At 36.1% G+C, this 24880-nt stretch overlaps 1 protein-coding gene across 2 annotated transcripts in view; it reads right to left on the bottom strand.

The window, feature by feature from the left end:
- The window catches only part of SYCP1 (synaptonemal complex protein 1), a gene marked incomplete at both ends in the record, with an annotated part of 153453 nt that extends 131746 nt beyond the window's left edge, over positions 1 to 21707 (bottom strand). For both annotated transcript variants that reach the window (XM_082832354.1, XM_082832353.1), the window contains 7 exons: positions 11268 to 11341; positions 16355 to 16422; positions 17148 to 17312; positions 18448 to 18504; positions 18679 to 18722; positions 18899 to 18983; positions 21600 to 21707. In XM_082832354.1, coding sequence (XP_082688480.1) covers positions 11268 to 11341; positions 16355 to 16422; positions 17148 to 17312; positions 18448 to 18504; positions 18679 to 18722; positions 18899 to 18983; positions 21600 to 21707 — 601 coding nt within the window. The remainder of the gene's footprint in view (positions 1 to 11267; positions 11342 to 16354; positions 16423 to 17147; positions 17313 to 18447; positions 18505 to 18678; positions 18723 to 18898; positions 18984 to 21599) is intronic.
- Between the last annotated feature and the right edge of the window lie 3173 nt (positions 21708 to 24880).

Below are 24880 nucleotides of genomic sequence, written 5' to 3' on the forward strand. Positions count from 1 at the left end.
GCAACACAGAAACCACATTAGACTAAAGGGAGGGTATTGGTCCTATATTCTCAGTAACAAGCTGCAAAACAAGAGAACAGCAGCTACGATAGACTCAAATGTCAATGAAGAGCCAAATGAACTGACTTGAGAAGAATACAAGTATCCTAAATGCCTCAAAAATACTGGAGAGAGCTCTAGACTTATCACAGCACATGGAACAGGAGCCAAACCACTTTTATTTGAATATTAAAGGGCTGGAAAATTTAAAGAAATAGAGACAGAACACATCAGCATTTCAACAGAAAGATGGTTCATCCTTCTCACTCCATCTATTCACTGTCTCATATTCACTAACAAACACATTTAGCAACAAACCTTCTCTATTCCACAGAAATTATTTGCACCAAAGGACTGCATTCTATTGCCAACACCTCCAATCTTCCCGTTACCACTACCACCAGTACTTCCAAAATACCCTCCAGTCATTCTTCCAATAGGCAAGTACTGAAAAGCAAATAAATAAAACTACAAAAAAGAAAATAAATTGGTATAGATGTACTTTACAGTTGTCAGGAGCAAGTTGCTACAGGTGGCATAGAGAAGAGACTTTCGTAGCAGAGTGTTCTAATATACTGACATAATACTGTAACAGTATAAGCCTACCTTTTTGGTTTTCCTGGTATCTATCTATCTATCTATCTATCTATCTATCTATCTATCTATCTAAACTCCCTGGTTTACTCCCTGGTTTTCCTGGTATCTATCTATCTATCTAAACTCCCCACCCCCACCTCCTCCCTTCCCTCTCTCTCCCCTCTCTCTCCTCTCTCTCTCTCTCTCTCTCTCTCTCATACACACACACACACACACACACACACACACTTACTTTGCCCTAATTTGGCCAACTAGATCGTGCTGCATTCATCATCTTAAATAAGAAATGATTCAACCAAAAGCAAAGAAAATGTCTATGAGTTTCAAAAGCCCAGTGTTGGGATTAGGGGAAAGATTCAAGATATAAACAAGTAATAGATTTTCAGAATATATAAGTCAGAACAAAGCTTCCATCCTCTAGACTTAAGAAATATTTACCAGTTTGTAAGGAAGAAGCCTTTAAAAGAGGAAGCTGAGAGAGCTTATTAGATTCTGGCAGGTACTTAAGAAAGGGTTCACAAATACCATATGCTAACACATATATATGGAATCTAAGAAAAAAAAATGTCATGAAGAACCTAGGGGTAAGACAGGAATAAAGACACAGACCTACTAGAGAATGGACTTGAGGATATGGGGAGGGGGAAGGGTAAGCTGTGACAAAGCCAGAGAGTGGCATGGACATATATACACTACCAAACGTAAAATAGACAGCCAGTGGGAAGGAGCCGCATAGCACAGGGAGATCAGCTGGGTGCTTTGTGACCACCTAGAGGGGTGGGATAGGGAGGGTGGGAGGGAGGGAGATGCAAGAGGGAAGAGATATGGAAACATATGTATAACTGATTCACTTTGTTATAAAGCAGAAACTAACACACCATTGTAAAGCAATTATACTCCAATAAAGATGTAAAAAAAAAAAAGAAAGGGTTCTGTAGCCCTCTACCCTCACCAAGCTAAGCTTCAGGGTTGGGGAACACAGAAATCCCAGAGAGTTAGGGCCAACTAAGAGTAGAGTGGGGCTGTGCTTTTTTTTTCTTCAGTATAACTCTAGGAAGATGACAAAACCTGAGAAGAAATGCCTGTGAAATATATATAGACAGGTAAGGCTTTAAACAGCTTCACAATTTCCCTTGTTCCAACACGTTGTGCAACTGAGCATGGTGGGATAAAGCATAGAGAACCAGCATACCTGAATAGGCCCTGAGGACTGGTATGAGGAGCAGCTCACCAACTATCTACGTGGACAAATAACTGAATACCAATTGAAATGATGAAAAGTCTCAGAGGATAGATGACTGAGAAACAAACGTCCCTCTCTACCACATGGTACTATATGGGCACCCCCAAATTTACATACAATCCCAGGGAAAGAAGAAAAATTCCCAAATTTACTGAGATAATTTCTTCCACACTAGCAGAATGAAGGCTTTAAGATATAAAGATATAAAAAAGATACAAAAATATAAAAAATATAAAGATATAAAACATCTTAAAAATTAAGAATTTTTAACATTTTAAGACATAAAAATCTTGTGCATACTTGAGTTTGCTGACTAAAATCACTCAGAATCATATATTCTACAAAATTTATCAGGGTACGAGAAAACCACACAGAAGGGACAGAAAAGAGATTCAGCTACCATAAGTAGAGCCATGCAAGGTGAAAACATTAGAAATTGCTCAGTGACCTGCTGTACAACTATAAATATAAAAAGAGGATTCAACCACTATACTAGGACCAAGCTCAGTTTATCACCTAGTTTGTTTATTTAGTCTAGATAGTTCTTGCTTTTTTCAATGATGTATATGGTTAGAAAACCTACACGAGGCCTATGAAAAAATACTGTCAAACAAAGAAAAGGGAACATGAAAGATGTTAAAAGGAACAGCCTATCTCTGAAAACGAACTCTAGAGAATTCAGATGAAAATTTCAGAAATCTATTTGGTATTCTCAACAGAACCAAGAAAATATGGTCTCAGTGAAAGAGGAAGATACAGTCATAAAGAAAGAACAGGCCATGTTAGAAATTCAAGAAATGGGGTGAATTAAATAGAAAAAATAAATAAGGAGGAAAGGAGCAATGGCTTAGATAATGAGAGACTCAAAGGAACTAGAGATTAGAGGCAGGACAGGAAAGAACTGATACTTCAGAAGTCAGATTGTTTCCTAATACAGAAAACAAACATAAATTGAGGGGGTGGGGGAACAAATATTAAAACAATTAGAGAAACGAAGAACAGAGGGCCAACAAACAAATAATAAGTATACCCAAACAGAAATCAGAATAAGTGACCAAAGATATCATAAGGCTTTCCTGGTCTAAAGAAATAGACTGGTGCATATAGATCCAAATGGTTGCACTGACAAAACTGTAAATCATAAGGATCAAGAAAATGCCAGAGTCCTGGCAAGGGGGAAAATATATGCATAAATACATATACTATATATTTAGGTAGAAATCTAGGTATAGATAAATGGAACTGTGATTATCCCCATTTCACAGATAACAAAAGTGTGACACAGAAAAATTATGTTATTTGCTAGGATCCCAAAATAATAAGTGGTGGTACATGATTAAAACACAGGTCTGCCTAATGAAAACCAGTAGGGATAAATGCAAAGAATGTTATTTGGATCCAAAAACCTAAATGCACTTGCAAAGAATGAAGTAAAAAAAAAAAAGTGAAAGATTTTAATGACTAGTGAAGTCACTAAAGCCTATAATACAATGTGACTATCAAATAAGCTGACTTTAGAGTTCATTAATGACACCTACAATTAGACAAGAAATAGTCCTTTACATAGGTCAAGTTACACATTAGATTACCTAATACAGATCTGGACTCCTAAATATAACAACAATATTCAAACAGATCAACGAAAATAACAAAAGTACAAAGAATCTTGAAACATCTAGGCTGAAGAAGACAAGATTCAGAAAGGACAAGTAACCACCTTTAAAAATCTAAAGAGATAAAAAAGTGCTTAGACTTTTTCTGTATGCCTTAAGGAGAAGAAATACAATAAAAAGAGAGAAACTACAAAGAGATTTCAATATAAGAGATTTCAACAGGGAATTCCCTGGAGGTCCACACTTTCACTGCAGGGGGCCCAGGTTCCACCCCTGGTGGGGAACTAAGATCCCGCAAGCTGCGTGGTGTGGCCAAAAAAACAAAAAGAGAGAGAGAGAGAGATTTCAACATAAAAATAAGAGCTGTGCTTAAATGACAGCCTCGGGGTTAGTGGGTTTCCAACACTGAATATGTTCAATCACAGGAAAGAGACTACCACTTGGTAGTCACAAAGGAAATTATTAATTTCCTATAAAAGAATTAAAGCAATGGATATGTAAATAAACCAAAAAGCTTTAAAGTCCTTTTTAACACTAAGTAATTTAGATTAAGGGATAAGGCTACAGAAAAAAAAAAAAATGTATGCAGTACTTCGAACGGCAGGCTAAAGAATTCCAATGTACTTAATGTGAGCAATAGACAGCCATTTAAAGGTTTGTTTTTTTTAAGGTACATCTAAGAACAAATTTATTCTTTACTTATTCATTCATGAATTTATTTATTGCCTGCTATCTTCACAGACACTGTGCAAAGTGTTGAATATACTGAGTCAAATAAGACATGATCCCTTGCCTGCAAGCTTACAGTGAGATGTAGTAGGTACTCAATATTTGTTGAAGGAATTCATAAATACATGGTAAAGGTATACTAAGGGTACTAAGTAAAAGAAGAGGAGCATCTAAGTCAGAGTGAAAAACTAGGGAATATTTCCCAAGGGTGGTAATAATTACTCTGAGTTTTGAAGGACAAATATGAATTAACAAGATGAAAAAGGAAGGAGGATCAGCCAATAAACATATGCAAAAACTCAGAAGTATAATCTGTTTAGGGGTTAACAAGTAGTTCTCCATGAGCTTGTGTATGTGGGACATGTGAAAAGATTTGGCAAGGTGAAGGGAAGTGGCAAACACCATGCTATCCTGAAAATTATGGAAAGCCACTGAAAAAATTAGACAGTGACATTATTTGATCTGTATTTTGAAAAAGCATCCAGGACTCTGTTTTATGGTAATGACTAAATAATTCAGACCAACCTTCCTCCTAAAGATAAAAATCTGGAGGAATTTTTTGAATTATTGAAAGAATCAAAGATCTAAAAAGATAATGATGAATCATCAGGCCAAGAACAGGTTGAGGATTATAACTCAGAAAACCTAAACCAACTTCCAGTGTCAGTCAAGATGGAATAAGCCCACTATAGCCTTTCTCTCCCATTGATTACAACTAAAAACTCTGGATGAAATCCATAAAGCAACTACTTGAGGAATCTGAAAAGTAAGCAAAAGCAGGTAGATTGGGAAGAAAAGTAAAATCTTGAAGAAATGACTCATGTGAAGGCGAGTTTCCTGTTTGTTTAGTTTTTTTCCTACCTTCTCTCCTAGCATTACTAAAGTGTAAGGGCCCAGCAGAACTATAAAAGCAAAAGGAAATCCCTTTTTTTTTTCTTTTTTTTTTTTCTCTTCCAGCCCTGCCCCAAAGGTGGCTCCAGTAGTGGAGCTACACCAGCCATGGCAGCAAGGACATATGAAACCCCAGGAGAAACTCCATGTCTCTCACCAAAGGACAGGAGGACGGGACCCCTGTAAGGCTGAGGGTGAAGGGGCAATGCTAGAGAGAGCTGGAGAAGGTGATTCCCTAATTATTTGTATGACTTGGCACAAGTCCCATAGGGAAAAGGGAGGATGTGCATGTACAAGATAGACCCAAGACAAATATAGCAAGTCCCTCTGAAATCACTATCCAAGTCCCAGAACTAATCTAATCTTGAGTGGAGCATACACGAAACAGACGAAACAGACGCAGAGTAACATGGCAAAAGCTTTGAAAACTGAACTGATAATGGAACCCCAGCACACAAAAGGTAAGATAGAACTTGTGATCTAAACTTGAGTTGCATATCTGCTAAAATACAACAAACAAACAAACATTTTCCAGGGGATTTTTAACAGGACCCAGAATCTCACAACATGTCCAGGATATAATCTAAAACTTCTCAGCATTCAGAGAACTAGGAAAATGTCACATCATTCTAAGTCTCAAGCAAGCAATCAAAAATAATGAAGTACACAATGAGATAAACAATAAGAACTAGAATCTACAAAACAACAAACCACAGAAACAGATCCCAAGGGATTCCAGATATTGGCATTGCTGGACAAAAAATTTAATAAAACTAAGCTTACTATGCTCATGGAGACAAAAAAAAAACGAGCTTAAAAATTTCTGCAAGGAATTTGAAACTCTAAAAAGTAACATTACAGATATTTTTTAAAGAACAGAACCAGAGAATACAAGAGCAGAAATTAAGGCCTAACAGATGAATTTAAAAACAGTTTAGAAACAGCTAAATAGAGAATTGGTGAACTGGAACAAAGCAGAAGAAATTATCCTGAAGGGAGCACAATAAGAAAAGAAGATGAAAGATACAAAAAAGGTAAGAAATATGGAAGGAACAGCACAGTGACCTCACTGTTATGACTTGAAAAGATTCAACAGGCTCTCATCTAAGGGATTTTGCATTTGCTGTTTCCTCTGCCCGAAATATTCATTCCCAAAATAGCTACATGATACATTCCCTCATTTATTCAGGTCTCTAATCAGATACCATCCACTTAAACAGAAAAAAACTTCCCCAAATACCCTATCCCAAAATATTCTCTTTTGAAGCAGTTGTCATCACTCAACATGTATTTTATTTATTCATTTATGATATGTGTCCCTTTACAAGAGTGCATATTCCATAATAGCAGAAATTTTGTCTGTTTACCACTGTTTTCCCTTAGCATCTAGAACATTTCATGGCACATAGTAGGCACTTTTTAAAATGTTGAATGAATAAATAAAAGACAGAGAAAATCACAATAGCAAAAATAAAGGCTTATGGCAAAAATACAGATGGAGTTTACAGTAAATATAAGGCAAGTATTAAGAATTTTTAGGGCAAGAATATATAATGGAGAAAAGACAGTCTGTTCAATAAGTAGTGTTTGGAAAACTAGACAGCAACATGTAAATGAATGAAATTAGAACATTCCCTAATACACAAAAATAAACTCAAAATGGATTAAAGACCTAAATGTAAGGCCACAGACTACAAAACTCTTAGAGGAAAACATAGGCAGAACACTGACATAAATCACAGCAAGATCTTTTTTGATCCACCTCCTAGAGTAATGAAAATAAAAACAAAAATAAACAAATGGGACCTAATGAAACTTAAAAGCTTTTGCATAGCAAAGGAAACCATAAACAAAACAAAAAGACAACCCTCAGAATGGGAGAAAATATTTACGAATGAAGCAACCAACAAGAAATTAATCTCCAAAATATACAAACAGCTCATGCAACTCAATATCAAAAAAGCAAACAACCCAGTCAAAAAATGGGTGGAAGACCTAAAAAGCCTTTTCTCCAAAGAAGACATACACATGGCTAAAAAGCACGTGAAAAGAAGCGCAACATCACTAATTAAGAGAAATGCAAATCAAAACTACCATGAGGTACATTCATTCAACAAGTGATATGCTCAGGGCCAGGGATCCAGCAGTGAATAAACAGACAACAATTTTAATCTCATAGAGCTTACATTCCATTTCGGGAGGAGGTAAGATAATAAACATCTCAAAAAAGTAAAATCTAGAGTTTGTCAGATAGTGATTGACTGCCCAGGAGTGAAACAATTCAGGGAAAAAGGACTTGAAGTGTCAGTAGGGGTTGGGGTCATCAATGTACAATACAGTGGCTAGGCTAGAACCTAGGGGAAGATGGTATTTGAATAAAGACCTGAAGGAGGTGAGGGAGCAGCACATGATGATGTTGGGGAGGGGTGGGAGCATCCCAGGCAGAGGGACCAGCAGGGACAAAGAACTTGAAGTGGGAGTAGGTCTGGAGAGTCTGAGGTGGCCAGAGCGGAGTCAATGAGGAGGAGAGAAGCAAGAGATGAGGATGGAAGAGTAGGCAGGGGCAGACATGAAAGGCCTTGTGGACCACTGTCAGGACTTTGACTTTTCCATTGAGTGTGATGGGAAACTGCTGGAGAATTAGGAGCACAGCAACAGTACAATCAGACTTAGGCTTAACAGTATTATCTAGACCACCAATGCCCCAAAGGTGAGCAACAGACCTCTGGAAATGTGGCTGATGAGATGGAGGGACTGATTTTTCATTTTATTTCATTTTAATTAAATTTAAAACTCATTTCTTGATTCAGTGATTGGAAAACTTATAAGTGTGTTTGGAACAACTTGGGTATGTGAATCTATTTTTTTCAACTGTACATTTATGAGTTTTAAATATAGATCAGGTATTTCCAATAAAAATTTTACCATCTGAGGGCTTCCCTGGTGGTGCAGTGGTTGAGAATCTGCCTGCCAATGCAGGGGACATGCGTTCAAGCCCTGGTCTGGGAAGATCCCACATGCCACAGAGCAACTAGGCCCGTGAGCCACAACTACTGAGCCTGCGCGTCTGGAGCCCGTGCTCTGCAACAAGAGAGGCCGCGATAGTGAGAGGCCCGCGCACCGTGATGAAGAGTGGCCCCCACTTGCCGCAACTAGAGAAAGCCCTCGCACAGAAATGAAGACCCAACACAGTCAAAAATAAATAAATTAATTAATTAATTATAGTATCTTTAAAAAAAAACAAAAATTTTACCATCTGAAAGAAAAAAAAAACAACCTACCATGAGGTATCACTTCACACTGGTCAGAATGGCCATCAACAAAAAATCTACAAACAGTAAATGCTGGAGAGGGTGTGCAGAAAAAGGAACCCTCCTACACTGTTGGTGGGAATGTAAATTGGTACAGCCACTAGGGAAAACAGTATAGAGGTTCTTTACAAAACTAAAAACAGAGCTACCATATGATCCACGACTCCTGGGCATATATCCAGAGAAAACCATAATTCAAAAAGAAACATGCACCCCAATGTTCACTGCAGCACTATTTACAATAGCCAGGACATGGAAGTAACCTAAATGTCTATCCGCAGAAGAATGGATAAAGAAAATGTGGTACATATATACAACAGAATATTACTCAGCCAGAAAAAAGAATGAACTAATGCCATTTGCAGCAACATGGATGGACCTAGAGATTATCATACTGAGTGAAGTAAGTCAAACAGAGAAAGACAAATATCGTATGATATTGCTTATATGTGGAATCTAAAAAAAAAGGTACAAATCAACTTATCTACAAAACAGAAGTAGAGTTACAGATGTAGAAAACAAACTTATGGTTACCAGGAGGTAAGGTGGGAGGAAGGGATAAAATGGGACATTGGAACTGACATATACAGACTACTATATATAAAATAGATAACTAATAAGGACCTGCTACATAGCACAGGGAACTGTACTCAATATTCTGTAATGGCCTATATGGGAAAAGAATCTAAAAAAGAGTGGATATATGTATATGTATGTGTAACTGATTCACTTTGCTGTATACCTGAAACTAACACAACATTGTAAATCAAATATACTCCAATAAAAATTTTAAAAATAATAATAATAATAATAAAATAAATAAAAGATGTTTTAGGAAAAAAAGAATCTACATGTCACATCAAGATATACTCTTTAGGGGAATTCTGTGGTGGTCCAGTGGTTAGGACTCTGTGCTTTCACTGCCAAGGGCACAGGTTCAATCCCTGGCTGGAGAACTAAGATCCTGCAAGCCATGTGGCATCGCCATAAATAAATAAATAAATAAACAAACAAACAGACAAATATGAGGAAAAAAGATATACTCTTTAGTTCACTTAAGAGATCACCTAAAAATGTTTAAAAGGTTCTTCAAACCTCTCCCACCATCTGATATCTGAATTAGCTTAAAACTAAATGGAAGAAAGAACTAACAGCCTTGCCTCTCTAGCCCAGGTTACTTTCTAGAGTGCAGTCCATATACTATCTCTCTACCCCATCCATATACTTTTCACCACTTTTTATATTTAGACAGAAAAGTTAATCTTGCAAGTTGAATAAACAGGGTATCATGGAAGAGCTGATAGTGGTGCAGTACATTCTGGAAGGTATATATAGTTGCAAAAGCAAAGTACTTTAGGCAGAGACCAAGAATAAAATAACTAGCAATACTGCATACTAGAAATAATAATAACGGCTAACATTTATTGAGCACTTTGCACTGTTTAAGCATTTTATATTTATTAACTACTTTAATTCTCAAAACAACACGAGGTACTTTACTAACTAATAAACAGAGGGTCAGAGATTACATAAATTATTCAAATTATTCAAGGTCAAGCAGATAACAACTGAAAGTTTGAATTTGAGCACAGGGCTATCTATCTCTTCAGTCCAAGCTGTTAAGCTGTGTGGTATCAATTAAAATTTGAAAAATAGAGGCTATCCTGAAAAAGCAGGTAGACAGTATTTCCCAACAGATTCTTGGCAGAAACAAACAAACAACAAAGTAGACCTAATGGCAGATTAATGACAAAGACAAAAACAATTATTTTTGAAAATCAGATTATGTTTTTCATCAAAATGAAAAAAATTCCTACTTTACAATTAACATCAAAATATGCATAAAATAAAAACATGCACTTTCACATACATACTACAACCTTAATAGAATGTTTTAAAATAATGTTTCTTTAGAAGAAATTTGAGAATTCTATTTATAAATAAATACTACACTGCTATTCTTAAGCACTGTGCTTTCAGCATAGCCCTCCATCAGTATTTTCTATTATGAACATGGCTATATATCATTCTTGATTCAATTTCCTGGTTGTTCCAAACAGAAGAGAAGGTTAGTCTCAAGACCACACTTTAATTGAAATGAGAATTAACCATAAATGCCAAGTAAATATATATCTTTTAAAATATATTATCTTTCAAAAAGCTTGAAGAACTTTTCAAAGCTCAAAGAACTGAGAATCTAGTTACTACTTATATAAAGAAATGGTATGAGACACATATAACTTGTTCAAATAAAAAATGGCTCCTGGGACTTCCCTGGTGGTCCAGTGGTTAAGAATCCACCTTCCAATGCAGGGGACATGGGTTCGATCCCTGGTCAGGAAACTAGGATCCCACATGCCACAGGGCAACTAAGGCCGTGCCACAACTACTGAGCCTGCATGCTCTAGAGCCCACGCACCACAACTAGAGGGCCCACATGCCGCAACTACTGAGGCTGCACACTCTGGAGCCTATGTGCCGCAACTAGACAGCCCATGCACCACAACTACCTAGCCTGCGTGCTCTGGAGCCCGTGCGCCACAAGTAGAGAGAAGTCCGCGTGCTGCAACAAAAAGACCCCACGTGCTGCAACAAAAATACCCCACATGCTGCAATGAAAAGACCCCACATGCAACAACCAAAAGACCTTGCATGCTGCAGTGAAGATCCCATGTGCCACAACTAAGACACAACGCAGCCAAATAAATAAATAAATAAATATTTTTTAAAAATTTTTAATTGGTTCCAAAAACTGAAAAGACTATTTGTTTCCCTCTCCACCCCCCACCATTAAAGTAATAACAATAAATTGATAAAATCATATAAAATGAGAAAGATATTTACATTTCTTTGTCTTTTCAGCAGATCTGGCACAAGTTTCTTTGAGTAGATTACATAAATGCCTTGTAGCATTATTCCTGAAACAGAGGAAAGAGTTTGCATAAGTGTAATGTATCTCAAAGCAAAATCATATATAAAAGATATGAAACATTACTGTTACAATTTTAAAGAAATTCTTAAAACATCATAATATTTAATATATATCACGTATCGTTCATAAATGACTATAAAGGAAAAATTGGTTGACTGTACTATTAGCAAAGATGATTTAATAACTGCCTCCTTTTAAAGTGAAAAGCTCCTTAAAAGTTTCTACCCAAGTAGCTTTCAATAACCTTTTAGTAAACAGTTCCAGATTCACCTAAGAAATAAAATGAGAAGAGAGGATTGGGATTTTCATTACTAATTACCCCAGAAATATTCTAGCTATCTTACCTTCAAAACATAAAATAAGTAATTTTCTGAAGAGTCATTAATTATGTGAATAAGACCTCTGATCATCTCACAGATGCAGAAAAAGCTTTTGACAAAATTCAAAATCCATCTATGATAAAAATTTTCAACAGAGTGGGTACAGAGGGAACCTACATCAACATAATAAAAGCCATATATAACAAGCCCACAGCTAACATCATACTCAACCCTGAAAAGCTGAAAGTTTTTCCTGTAAGATCAGGAACAAGACAAGGATGCCCATTCTTGCCACTGATATTCAACATAGAATTGGAAGTCCTAGCCACAGCAATAGACAAGAAAATAAAAGGCACTTGAATCAGAAAGAACAAAGTAAAACTGTCACGATTTGCAGATGACATGCTATTATATATAGAAAACCCTAAAGCCTCCACCGAAAAACTGTTAGAACTAATAAACAAATTCAGTAAAGTTACAGGATACAAAACCAACATACAAAAATCAGTTGTATTTCTGTACACTAATAATGAACTATCAGAAGAGAAATTAAGAATATAATTCCATTTACAATTGCATCAAAAAGAATAACATGCTTAGGAATACATTTAACCAAGGAGGTAAAAGACCTGCACACTGAAAACTATAACACACTGATGAAAGAAATTGAAGAAGACACAAATAAATGGAAAAATCTTCTGTGTCCATGAATTAGAAGAATTAATATTGTTAAAATGTCCACACTACCTAAATGGAGTCTGGTACCAATTCCAAAATTGGAAGGGGGTTCCTCACACCAACAAGCAATTCTGGGCACCACAGCTGAGTGTCCTACAATTCAATTCTGACACCATCTACCTGGAGATAGCATCAGACTTCATAAGTTAAGGGTTCAGTCCTATAAGACTGCTACCCTACCCTTATCCCACCAACTTCAGATGCTTGTTGCAAGCCCAGGTTGTTACCTGTGGTTCTGTCCCACTGGCTATAAATCAGAGGTTCCCATGACCTCCTCCTTGGCTTCTATTAATTTGCTAGAATGACTCAGAGAACAGAGAAACAATTTACTTACTAGAGTACTGGTTTATCATAAAAGGATATAACTCAGGAACAGCCAAGTGGGAAAGATGCACAGGGCAAGGTATGAGGAAAGGGTGAGAATCTTTCATGCTCTCTCCGAGCTCATCATTCTCCCCAAATCTCCACATGTTCACCAACCAGGAACCTCTCGAACCCTGACCTCTCAGGTTTTTACAGAGGCTTCATTAGATAGTCATGACTGATTAAATCTTTAGCCATTGGCAACTGATTCAACCTCCAGGTCCTTGCCTGTCCCCAGAGGTTGGAAGTTCCAATCCTCTAACCACGTGGTTGGCTCTCCAGGCAACCGGCCCCTATCTTTAGGTGGGGTCCAAAAGTCACCTTATTAGCATAACAAGACACCTTTTCACTCTCAACATTTAGGAAATTCCAAAGGTTTGAAGAGTTGTGAGTCAGGAAAGATGGATGAAAACTAAATATATACGTGAAATATATTTTGGTCATCTGAATGACCAAATATATATATATATTTTCTTATAAATCACAATACCACACTACTGAAAGCAATCTACAAATTCAATGCAATCCCACTCAAATTTCCAATGGCATTTTTCACAGAAACAGAACAAACAATACTAAAATTTGTATGGCATCACCAAAAACCCCAATTAGCCAAAGTAATCTTGAGAAAGGAGACCAAAGCTGGAGGCATCACACTTCCTGATTTGAAACTACATTATAAAGCTATAGTAATCAAAATGGTATGGTACTGGCATAAAACCAGACACATAAATCAATAGAACAGAATAGACAGCCCAGAAATAAACCCACAGATATACAGTCAATTAATTCATGACGAAGAAACCAAAAACATACAGAATGAGGAAAGGACAGTCTCTTCAATACATGGTGTTGGGGAAACTAGACAGCCACATGCAAAAGAACAAAACTGGACCACTACCTTACACCATACACAAAAATAAAGTCTAAAGGGATCAAAGACTTGAACCTAAGATCTGAAATCATAAAACTCCTAGAAGAAAACATAGGCAGTAAGTTCCTTGACATAGGTGATGATTTTCTGGATTTAACACCAAAAGCAAAGGTAACAAAAGGAAAAATAAACAAGTGGGCTACATCAAATTTAAAAGCTTCTGCACAGCAAAGGAAACCATAAGCAAAATTAAAAGGCAACCTACTAAATGAGAGAAAATATTTGCAAATCATATATCTGATAAGAGGTTAATATCCAAAGTATATAAAGAAGTCATGCAACTCAATAGCAAAAAACAATCTGATTTTAATGCGGGAAGAGGATCTGGACAGAGATTTTTCCAGAGAAGACATACAGATGGTCAACAGGTACATGAAAAGGTGCCCAACATCACTAATCCCCAGGGAAATGCAAATCAAAATCACAATGAGATACTACCTCACACCTATTAGAATGACTATTATTAAAAAGATGAGATAACAAGTGTTGGTGAGGATGTGGAGAAAAGGGAACCCTTGTGCACTACTGGTGGGAATATAAATTGGTTCAGCCACTATGAAAAACAGTTTGGTGGCTCCTCAAAAAATTAAAAATAAAACCATATGATCTAGCAATTCTACTTCTTGGGATTTATCCAAAGGAAACAAGAATACTAACTTGAAAAGGCATATGCATCCCCATGTTCAATGCAGCATTATTTACAACAGTCAAGACATGGAAACAACCTAACTATCAATGGATAAATAAAGTGTGGAATATATATACACCCATAAAAAGGAAGGAAATCCTGTCATTTACAACATTATGAATGGAACTTGAGAGCATTATGCTATATGAAATAACTCAGACAAAGAAAGACAAATACCATATGGTCTCATTTATATGTGAAATCTTAAGAAAAAAAATTAAAAACTTATAGATACAGACAACAGATTGATGGTTGCCAGAGACAGAGGTGGGAGGTGGGCAAAATGAGTAAAGGGAGTTAAAAGGTACAAACTTCCAGTCATAAAATAAATCCCGGGGATATAATATACCGCATGATGAATATAGTTAGTAATATTGTATATTTGAAAGTTGCTAAGAGAGTAGATCTTGAGGGTTCTTGTCAAAACAAAAAATCTGCAATTATATGTGGTAATGGATATTAACTAGACTTACTGTGGTGATAATTTTGCAATATATACATATATCAATCATTACATTATACACTTAAAAATAATATAATGTTATATGTCAATTATATCTCAACCAAAAAAAATTTTAAAGGTCAATATAATGCAGTCATATCTTCCAAATCTCATTAAATGGTATTGAAAGTTAAAAAAAAAGACCTCTGGGTGTCTTGAAGTTGCTAACATATACACCAGTTTAAATTTTCCAATGTATAATTTTTCTGCAGAAATGAATTGTTACAGATTAACATTTTATAATAATTTTTAAGTCTAAATATTAGTTTAATGAAGAGCAAAAGCTGTAATATTACATAAACTACATCCTTTAACATTTTCAATAATCTAATAAATGAGAAGGTTAAGAAGTCACTGAAATCAAAGGTGGCTTTGTTTTGTTTTCAAAGCCTGTGACTATTCTCTACCACAAATCAGTAGTTCTCAAAGTATGATCCTTGCACCAGCAGCATCCACATCACTTGTTAGAAGTACAAATTCTTAAGTCTACTCCACTGAATCAGAAACTCTGGCAGGGGAGGAGAGACCAACAACATGTGTTTTAAGAAGCTCTGCGGGTAATTCTGAAGCTTGCTAAAGTTTAAGAACCACTGTTCTAGACAGAGGAACTTTTTATTGTTACTGATTTTGTAAAATCAAAACAAGTAACTACAAACCTAATTCTTGGACTTCCCTGGTGGCACAGTGGTTAAGAATCTGCTTGCCAATGCAGGTAACACGGGTTGGCGCCCTGGTCCGGGAAGATCCCACATGCTGTGGAGCAACTAAGCCTGTGTGCCACAACTACTGAGCCTGCGCTCTAGAACCCGCAAGCCACAACTACTGAAGCCCATGCGCCTAGAGCCCATGCTCTGCAACAAGAGAAGCCACCGCAATGAGAAGCCCGCACACCGCAACAAAGAGTAGCCCCCCGCTCACCACAACTAGAGAAAGCCCGCGCGCAGCAATGAAGACCCAACACAGCCAAAATTAAATAAATAAAATAAATTAATTAATTTTAAAAAAAAGGATGATACTAAAGTTTTAAGCCAAAGTTAACGGAAGAATGATTGGGCCACTGGCAAAAACAGGAATTTGACAGTGAGAATTAGCTTGGAACTAAGTTGAGCCCTCTTCTGCAAGGGTTTCACCTAAAACAATAGTCAAACAAAAAGGTATACAATATACATAGGCAGTTGTAGATATAAGATTATCAGGTACCTTTATCAACACTAAGTAATGGCTTCCCTGCCTGTCATTTTAAAAAGTGAGAAGTTACTAGTCAGTGACCACAGTTTGCCAAATGCAAGAATGTAAAATAGGTATGTCTTCCTTTTCTCCACAGCACCCAGATAGAATTCTATATATCAATTAATATTATACAACAGAAAGAGCACATTCAATTTTTGGAAATTATTTTAATAATTAGTTTGGAATAAATTTGTAAAGAACAAATTCATTAAATTATTACTTACTCTTTTATTAAATCTTTATTTTCTTGAATTCCTTCTTCTAATTTCAAACTTACTTTTTCATTTTCAAACTAATTTATAAGACAAAAGAACAGTTCATCACATTTTACTTAGCAAAATAAACATGAGTATATTTATTAAGCAGCATTTCTTTGCTAACATGCTATGATGGTCAATAAGAATTATTTTCTTTGAATACAAAGAAGAACTTTTTTTGTCACACTTATGGATATCCTATAAGAATATGGGTCTCACTTTCATCAGTCTAAAATTAGGTTTGCTGAATTATCTCCAAAATGTATCCAACAATATTTTAATGTGATATTATCTTCCCTAAACATTTTGAAATGATGTTTTATCTTTCTCCTAACCCAATGTTGCATTTTCTCAAAATTTTTCTTTCACTATGCCATAAAATTGAAGAGAAACAGTTTCAAATTTAAAGTTTTATCTACAATGTCATTTTCTAATATAATAAAAAAAGACATATCAAACAAAACATCATCAGTAACGGGAACCAATAAAAATTAAAATTCTATAATTAGAATCATTAAATCAATCTTTATCTAAAGTAAATTACTATTTCCCTAGTCATTTGCATTGTTTCATGCAGCCTGTCTTCTGCTCATCCTAAAGTTGAAATGCAACTAATATTAATGAAACTTCAAAAAACACCATTCTTAAAATCCACATCAAAGAAACAAGATAAACCCAACTTACTCTGAAATAATACTCTAGTTTTAATAGTATTATAAGATTTACTATACTATATTTTCAATTACAAATTTCATTATACCTGTAGTTCTTGAATGGCTTTCCGCTGTGCTTCAATTATTTTTCTATTTTCTTGCAACTTGTTTTCTTTCTGCTTCAGTTCAGATTCTACACTCACTTTCCACTTCTTGATCTTGTCAGTCTCCTTATACAGTTTTGAATATAGTCTGCTCATTGGTTCTGAATTCTATTATAAAATAGGTTTTCAATGACTGTTAATAGTTCAATATTTTAGTATAACCAAACTACAGCTGCCTATTGAAAATATCCATGAGTATCTTAATAGTTGAGACCAAATCTCTCCTCAATTTATGCCCTAATACCATGCTGAAAGCTATATTAACTTTTTTCTAACTACTAAGGCAATATTAGGTACTTTACTAAGGTTACTGGTCACCTGACTAAGTTATTCCTTGATGAATAAAATCAAATAACTTCAAAATGTGCCTAAGCCAGAAGTTAGAAATCTTTAAGTCAATGAGAGAATCTGGCTGCTTAAAAGCTAAAATAAATCACTCTACATGAAATGTGTCAATTTTAGCAATGGTCTTGAAATATTTTGGTTATACAAACAGCTTAAGGATTAGCCAAAGGATATGAAGTTTAAGGTACAATGACAAGAAAAATAATAGTGAACACAAGATCTTTCATTTAGCCTGAGGTTTTATTTGGATTTTATTTGGATTTCCTGCATCATCCCTTTCCACATTATAAGGTAAATGTCAAAGGTTTGCTTTTATTTTTTTAATCATGCTACTTTCTCCTTGCTGATAGCTCTGTTATCAAAATATATGAATAAATTCCGTATTTCTAAATTTGTGATACCATAATCCCAGCAACAACCAGATAGCACTTTACCAGGCCATGGAATTTCTCTTTGCTTTAAAGACATCTATGTGCCATAAGAAAGAATGATTTTTATAACTAAAATCAAAAGTACAGTATATCCTACAAATTCCTTAGATAGTAAACCAGCCAAACAATCATACCTATTAATTCAAGAATTGTTTGTAAAATACTGGCTTAATTCTCAACCTTTTCACACATTGCATTCATCTCCCCTTTCCTATTCTTGATTTTTATGGTTTAAAGTTAAATTGCCCCGTAAGAATTCATGCTTTTATAACTCAGGAAAATACAGAGGCCTAGTGTTTCAGCAAATTCAAAAGAAAAGCAAAGTGGCAAAAAAGTTTTAAAGAATATAACTTAAAACCTTAACTAAATATTAATCCTTTTGAAGCTTCAAAAGAAAGATAAATACAAGTAATAATAAATGATACTCCAATTACAAGAAATTTAATATAGACAGGAAATCTTCTGACCTCAAAATCAGAGTCTTTTAGTCCCTCCTGGTAATGACAACTGTCAGAATTATCAACCTAAAAAATGAATAAATTTTTCCTATGAGAAAATACTCCTGATGATAGTTTCCAAATAGCAGCAATTAAATACTGAAGACTAGTAATCCAACAACTAAAGACTTTTTTTTCTTTTTCAAGCAAGCAATTCAATATCTAAACAGGTTATATCTATATACACTATACTTAACTGACCTGTTCAAGCATGGGCAAAAAGTCAACTTTTTGTAAAGCAGGATCTGCAAGATAAAAGACAACTGGAATTAAATATGCCAACATCCTGTTTTATATATTAAGTATTATATCTAGCTTTAATGTCAAGGCTATCAATATAATACTCTTATTTGATATCTAGCAATGTGTATTTTAAAAATGCTTCTATGTAAGGTGATACATTGCTTTTCTAGTCTCCTACCTGAATCAATGTTTTTCCCATTTTTGGAGAAATTAGTCATTGCAAATGGAAAACCAAAATCATCTTCAACACATTTGTTGAAACCCTAGAAACACAAAGAAGTTCTTAAACACACTGTCTCATACCACTCTAATAACTAGCAGTGTAATATGTAATTACATATACAGTATACATCTGCTTAAAAAAGTGACTATAATTGTAAATCCTTTAATGTATACATAGTGTTAAATATATCAAACGATTTTGGCCTGTAAACAAAGCAAAATTTTTTAATTTTCACTTATAAGAGAAAGCTAAACTAAAATTACATGATACATGCTTTGTAAGTACTCAGTAATAATTTTAGTGATTTTAATTAGTAGCTTAGAATATTGGCTTTCTTCAATTTCATTATGATCTTTCCCCTGGTAGAATTGAGAATTTTCTTCACTGAATAGCATTTTAATATTATACTCTTTGGCTATAGAGACATAAGAATTTTTCTACAACATAGAAAATTAAAATATTCATTGCTTCATCCTATTTCCAACATAAAGTTCCACATAAGAAATTTATTTTTTTAAACAGAAAGATAGATCAATGGAACAGGATAGAAACCCCAGAGATAAACCCACGCACATATGGACACCTTATCTTTGATAAAGGTGGCAGGAATGTACAGTGGAGAAAGGACAGCCTCTTCAATAAGTAGTGCTGGGAAAACTGGACAGATACATGTAAAAGTATGAGATTAGATCACTCCCTAACACCATACACAAAAATAAGCTCAAAATGGATTAAAGACCTAAATGTAAGGCCAGAAACTATCAAACTCTTAGAGGAAAACATAGGCAGAACACTCTATGACATAAATCACAGCAAGATCCTTTCTGACCCACCTCCTAGAGTAATGGAAATAAAAACAAAAATAAACAAATGGGACCTAATGAAACTTCAAAGCTTTTGCACAGCAAAGGAAACCATAAACAAGACCAAAGGACAACCCTCAGAATGGGAGGAAATATTTGCAAATGAAGCAACTGACAAAGGATTAATCTCCAAAATTTACAAGCAGCTCATGCAGCTCAATAACAAAAAAACAAACAACCCAATCCAAAAATGGGCAGAAGACCTAAATAGACATTTCTCCAAAGAAGATATACAGACTGCCAACAAACACATGAAAGAATGCTCAACATCATTAATCATTAGAGAAATGCACATCAAAACTACCATGAGATATCATCTCACCCCAGTCAGAATGGCCATCATCAAAAAATCTAGAAACAATAAATGCTGGAGAGGGTGTGGAAAAAAGGGAACCCTCTTGCACTGCTGGTGGGAATGTGAATAGGTTCAGCCACTATGGAGAACAGTATGGAGGTTCCTTAAAAAACTACAAATAGAACTACCATACGAGCCAGCAATCCCACTACTGGGCATATACCCTGAGAAAACCATAATTCAAAAAGAGTCATGTACCAAAATGTTCATTGCAGCTCTATTTACAATAGCCCAGAGATGGAAACAACCTAAGTGCCCATCATCGGATGAATGGATAAAGAAGACGTGGCACATATATACAATGGAATATCACTCAGCCATAAAAAGAAACGAAATTGAGCTATTTGTAATAAGGTGGATAGACCTAGAGTCTGTCATACAGAGTGAAGTAAGTCAGAAAGAAAAAGACAAATACCGTATGCTAACACATACATATGGAATTTAAGAAAAAAAATGTCATGAAGAACCTAGGGGTAAGACAGGAATAAAGACACAGACCTACTGGAGAACAGACTTGAGGATATGGGGAGGGGGAAGGGTGAGCTGTGACAGGGCAAGAGAGAGTCATGGACATATACACACTAACAAACGTAAGGTAGATAGCTAGTGGGAAGCAGCCGCATGGCACAGGGAGATCAGCTCAGTGCTTTGTGACCGCCTGGAGGGGTGGGATAGGGAGGGTGGGAGGGAGGGAGACGCAAGAGGGAAGAGATATGGGAACATATGTGTATGTATAACTGATTCACTTTGTTATAAAGCAGAAACTAACACACCATTGTAAAGCAATTATACCCCAATAAAGATGTTAAAAAAATTATTTTTTTAATGTAATTTTTTTTTTTGCCACACTGTGCATAATGTGGGTTCTTAGTTCCCTGACCAGGGACTGAACGCATGCCCCCTGCAGTGAAAGTGCGGAGTCAACCACTGGACTGGCCAGGGAAGTCCCCACATGAGAAATTTAAATAAATTACTAAAAAAAGCTCTATTCCTCCTTTCCTATAAGAACCTACTACACGTACGAACTTCCCGTTTATCCTGTCAACCCAGAAGCTCAGAGTCAAATTTTAACCTCAAACACTGATTTTTACCAGTATGTCAACATATTTGTCCAAATTTTCTTAATTTTCCTTGATTTTAATATTCTTCTAATTTATATTTTACTATTTCATTGTATATGTTCATAAGTTGCTTTAAATCATTTAAAGAAAGAGGATTAAAGTAAGCAGGTTCCATTATGTATGCAGAATTCCAAAGCACCAGTAATTATTTCTTTAAATGAATGATGCCTAAACACATTAAGTGTGCTCATTATTCATTCAAAGAAATGCTATTCAAAATTCTTGGGTAAATCAGAACATATTTACTGAAAAAAATTATATCACCAGTAAGAAAGTTCACTTTGCCTCATTTACCTAATGAATAAATGCAAATTTACCTTGAAGAAATCAGAATCTCCTCCCAAAGTCTGAGGTTTCACTGCAGATACTTGACTGCTACTTAATCTCGGTGGTACAAACAATTTAAAGGGCTTCTGCTTTTCCATTTTCTCTTCCAGTCGTAATTATCTATTGCTCAAGATGGGGGAGAAAGTGTTTTACATTGTTTCATTAATGCACTACTTATTCTATAATAAATGGGTATATAAAGGAATGCGTGAAACATTTGCTACCATGGAAGCCTACGGTGTCCCTTACTGCCATGGTGTTCAAAGCAGAAACATCCCCTATTTGTCCCCACCATCCCCCCACCACCAAAGGCCACGCTGGCGACGTCAATGGATAATCGAGAAACTCAAACTAGGCATCATCGCCGGGACTGCCTGAAAAGAAGCCCGTTACCTCCACCAGCCCTGTTAAATTGCATCACCTCGCCGGGAAGAACTAGTTGAGGTGCTTAGACGACTACGGAGAAGGCGCCACAAGGCGCCGGGGGCTGCCTGCGTGTGGGAGGGCCAGTAACAAAACGTCGCCCAGCTCTGGGTTCAATCATCAGGGAGGGAGCTCGGCACACCTGCCCTTACCTTTAAAAAACTAGCGGGAAACCGCGGGCTCGGTGCTCACGCGAACCGCCACCTGCTGTCTATTAGGGCAGCAGAAAGAACCAACACGAACTTCTGCCTCCGAACCTCGGAAAAGGCGGGATATCGCGCCAGCCGAGCGGCCAGGAGGGAGGGGCAGGGCGGTTGGAGGTTTAACGGCTAAATAACGGTCAGCGACCTCCGTTGACCCGGGGCGCAAGACCTACATCTCGCGAGATTTCCCTTTACCTTAGTAGCAATTCTTCCCTGGATACTCTTTCTCCTTAGAATTGGCCTTCTTTAAGCTTCTCCTATTGTTAAAGAATGTGAGGAAAACTATCAGGTGCTGTGATAGAATGGAGCTGAGAGTGAAAAATCTATTTCTGTCCTCTAAGAAGAGCTCACAGTCTTAGGGAAGAAACAAGTGCAAACATAATTATAACCCCCTGTAATCATTTAATGGTAGTAATTTTCTAAGGGTTGTTGGGACCCTTAGAAAGGGACAGTGGCCTTTACAGTGGCTTGGGAGTCAGGAGAGAGCTTCACGGATGTGGTACACTTTTGTTACTACTTCCGTAGAAAACAGAAGGGTGAATAGAGCGTTGGCTAGATAGTGAATTCGGGAAGGGGTGTTCCCGGCTGAGGGACGGTAGGCAAAGGCGCTGGAGTCGTGAGAGAGATAAGTCCAAGAGTGACTGAGGGGGCTTCCCTGGTGGCGCAGTGGTTGAGAGTCCGCCTGCCGACCAGTTCGTGCCCCGGTCCGGGAAGATCCCACGTGCCGCGGAGCGGCTGGGCCCATGAGCCATGGCCGCTGAGCCTGCGCATCTGGAGCCTGTGCTCCGCAACGGGAGAGGCCACAACAATGAGAGGCCCGTGTACCGCAAAAAATAAAAATAAATAAAAAGAGTGAGTGGGTCCAGGCAGTGCGGTGTAGGTGTGTGAGGACGCAAATGGGAAAATGATGAGACTGGAGACTTAGCAGATGTGACGGCCTCTCGAAGGCTTTTGGATTTTAGCCTTTATGGATGGGAATCTTGAGGAAGTTTGAGCGGAAAAGGGGGCATGATCAAGTTCAGAAGAAAATTTGTAGTATGAAAAATGGTTTAGATTTATGAGACTGGAGTTAGGGAGACAGTTTTAATAGCCTAGGTGAGTAAGGTATGAGACCTGAGCTATGACAGTGCCAGTAAAGATGAAGAAAATGTGTCAAATGTAAAAGATATTTAGGAAGGAAAATTAATAGGATTTGATGGCTTCTTTAAAGTGAGCAGCAAAAGAGAGAAGTCTAAGATGACTGCCTGGTTTCAGACTTGGGCTACTAGACACAATAAATATTGTGGGTGCTAGGTACCTAGGTTTGAGAAATAAGACAATGAGTTCTGTTTTCAACATACTGACTTTGTTTTCTAACTTTCTCCATGTACTACAATATAATTCATGCTTTTCCAAAGGACTTTAGTAATATTTTTAAGCAACTCGTTTTGTATAAATTTAACCTATAAGACGGAACAGTTTCTGATAAAATTACATTTTGAGCTAGAAAGGATGATCCAGTGTAAGGCTTTCATTTTACATGAAACAGTCTGGATACCCTAAAAAAGATAAAATACTCCCTTCAAGAGATGATACCAAGAATAAATGCACAAGATAATCCCTGGGGGGAATAATTGATACATTTAATTAATATATTTTATAAGTTGAGGGTATAAGTTCAATATTCCAATTTTTTTAAGTTTTACAACAGTGAAATATTCAACTATGGTCTTTTTTCTGTATTGAAAACAAAATGCTATTCCTAGTATTAAATTAACTTAAAAATCACAGTATTTTATTTAATCAGATCCAGTCTTTCAAAACAATTGTGCTTCCATAGAATTTCTCACTTTCATGTATTTCACATGAAAAATTGTTAACATTAATCTTGTTCTTACAAGGATTAAAATATTTGTGGTAAGATTTCAGGTTTTAAGAACTTTATTTTTTCTGCAAAAGGTGTTGGCAAAAATGTCAAAATATTGTCTACCAGAATGAGCATTAAATTGTGCTGAATTTCCCAATGTATGTTAAAATATTTTGTCATTTTAATTTTTTCAGTATCTTGCCATGACAAAATTTTTAATTGGGGCTTATGAAAGATCTCTTTTTTAAAGACATTAAGGGACTTCCCAGGCGGTCCAGTGGTTAAGACTTCACCTTCCAATGCAGGGGGTGCAGGTTTGATCACCGGTCGGGGAGCTAAGATCCCACATGCCTCGGGGCCAAAAAACCAAAAAGAAATAAAACACAAGCAATATTGTAACAATTTGTAACAAACTCAATAAAGACTTTAAAAATGGTCCACATCAAAAAAAAATCTTAAAAAAAAAGACATTAAGGAAAAGTAAGAATTGAACGAAGCTTTGTTCCTCTTTAATAATTTATAAAATGCTATAACAGAAATAAGTTTAAAATATTAGTTCCTTATCCATCAATCTAGCCTTAAAGAGGTTCACAACTGCTTTTATTCTGATTACAACTGTTTCCACTAAATAATCTCTTTTATGTCTTCAAATAATATATATATTTTCATTCAATTTTCTACTAAATGAAAAAAAGGAGAGTTTCTTCAGGTAAGAACTCTATTTAGTACTACTCCTTTCTGAACGAACCACGCAGTAACAATAACCATTGCTTCTTTGGGGACAAATCTTAAAAAGAAT

The sequence above is a fragment of the Leucopleurus acutus genome (genome assembly GCF_964270905.1).
Source record: "Leucopleurus acutus genome assembly, chromosome: 2".
Lineage (NCBI taxonomy): Eukaryota > Metazoa > Chordata > Mammalia > Artiodactyla > Delphinidae > Leucopleurus > Leucopleurus acutus.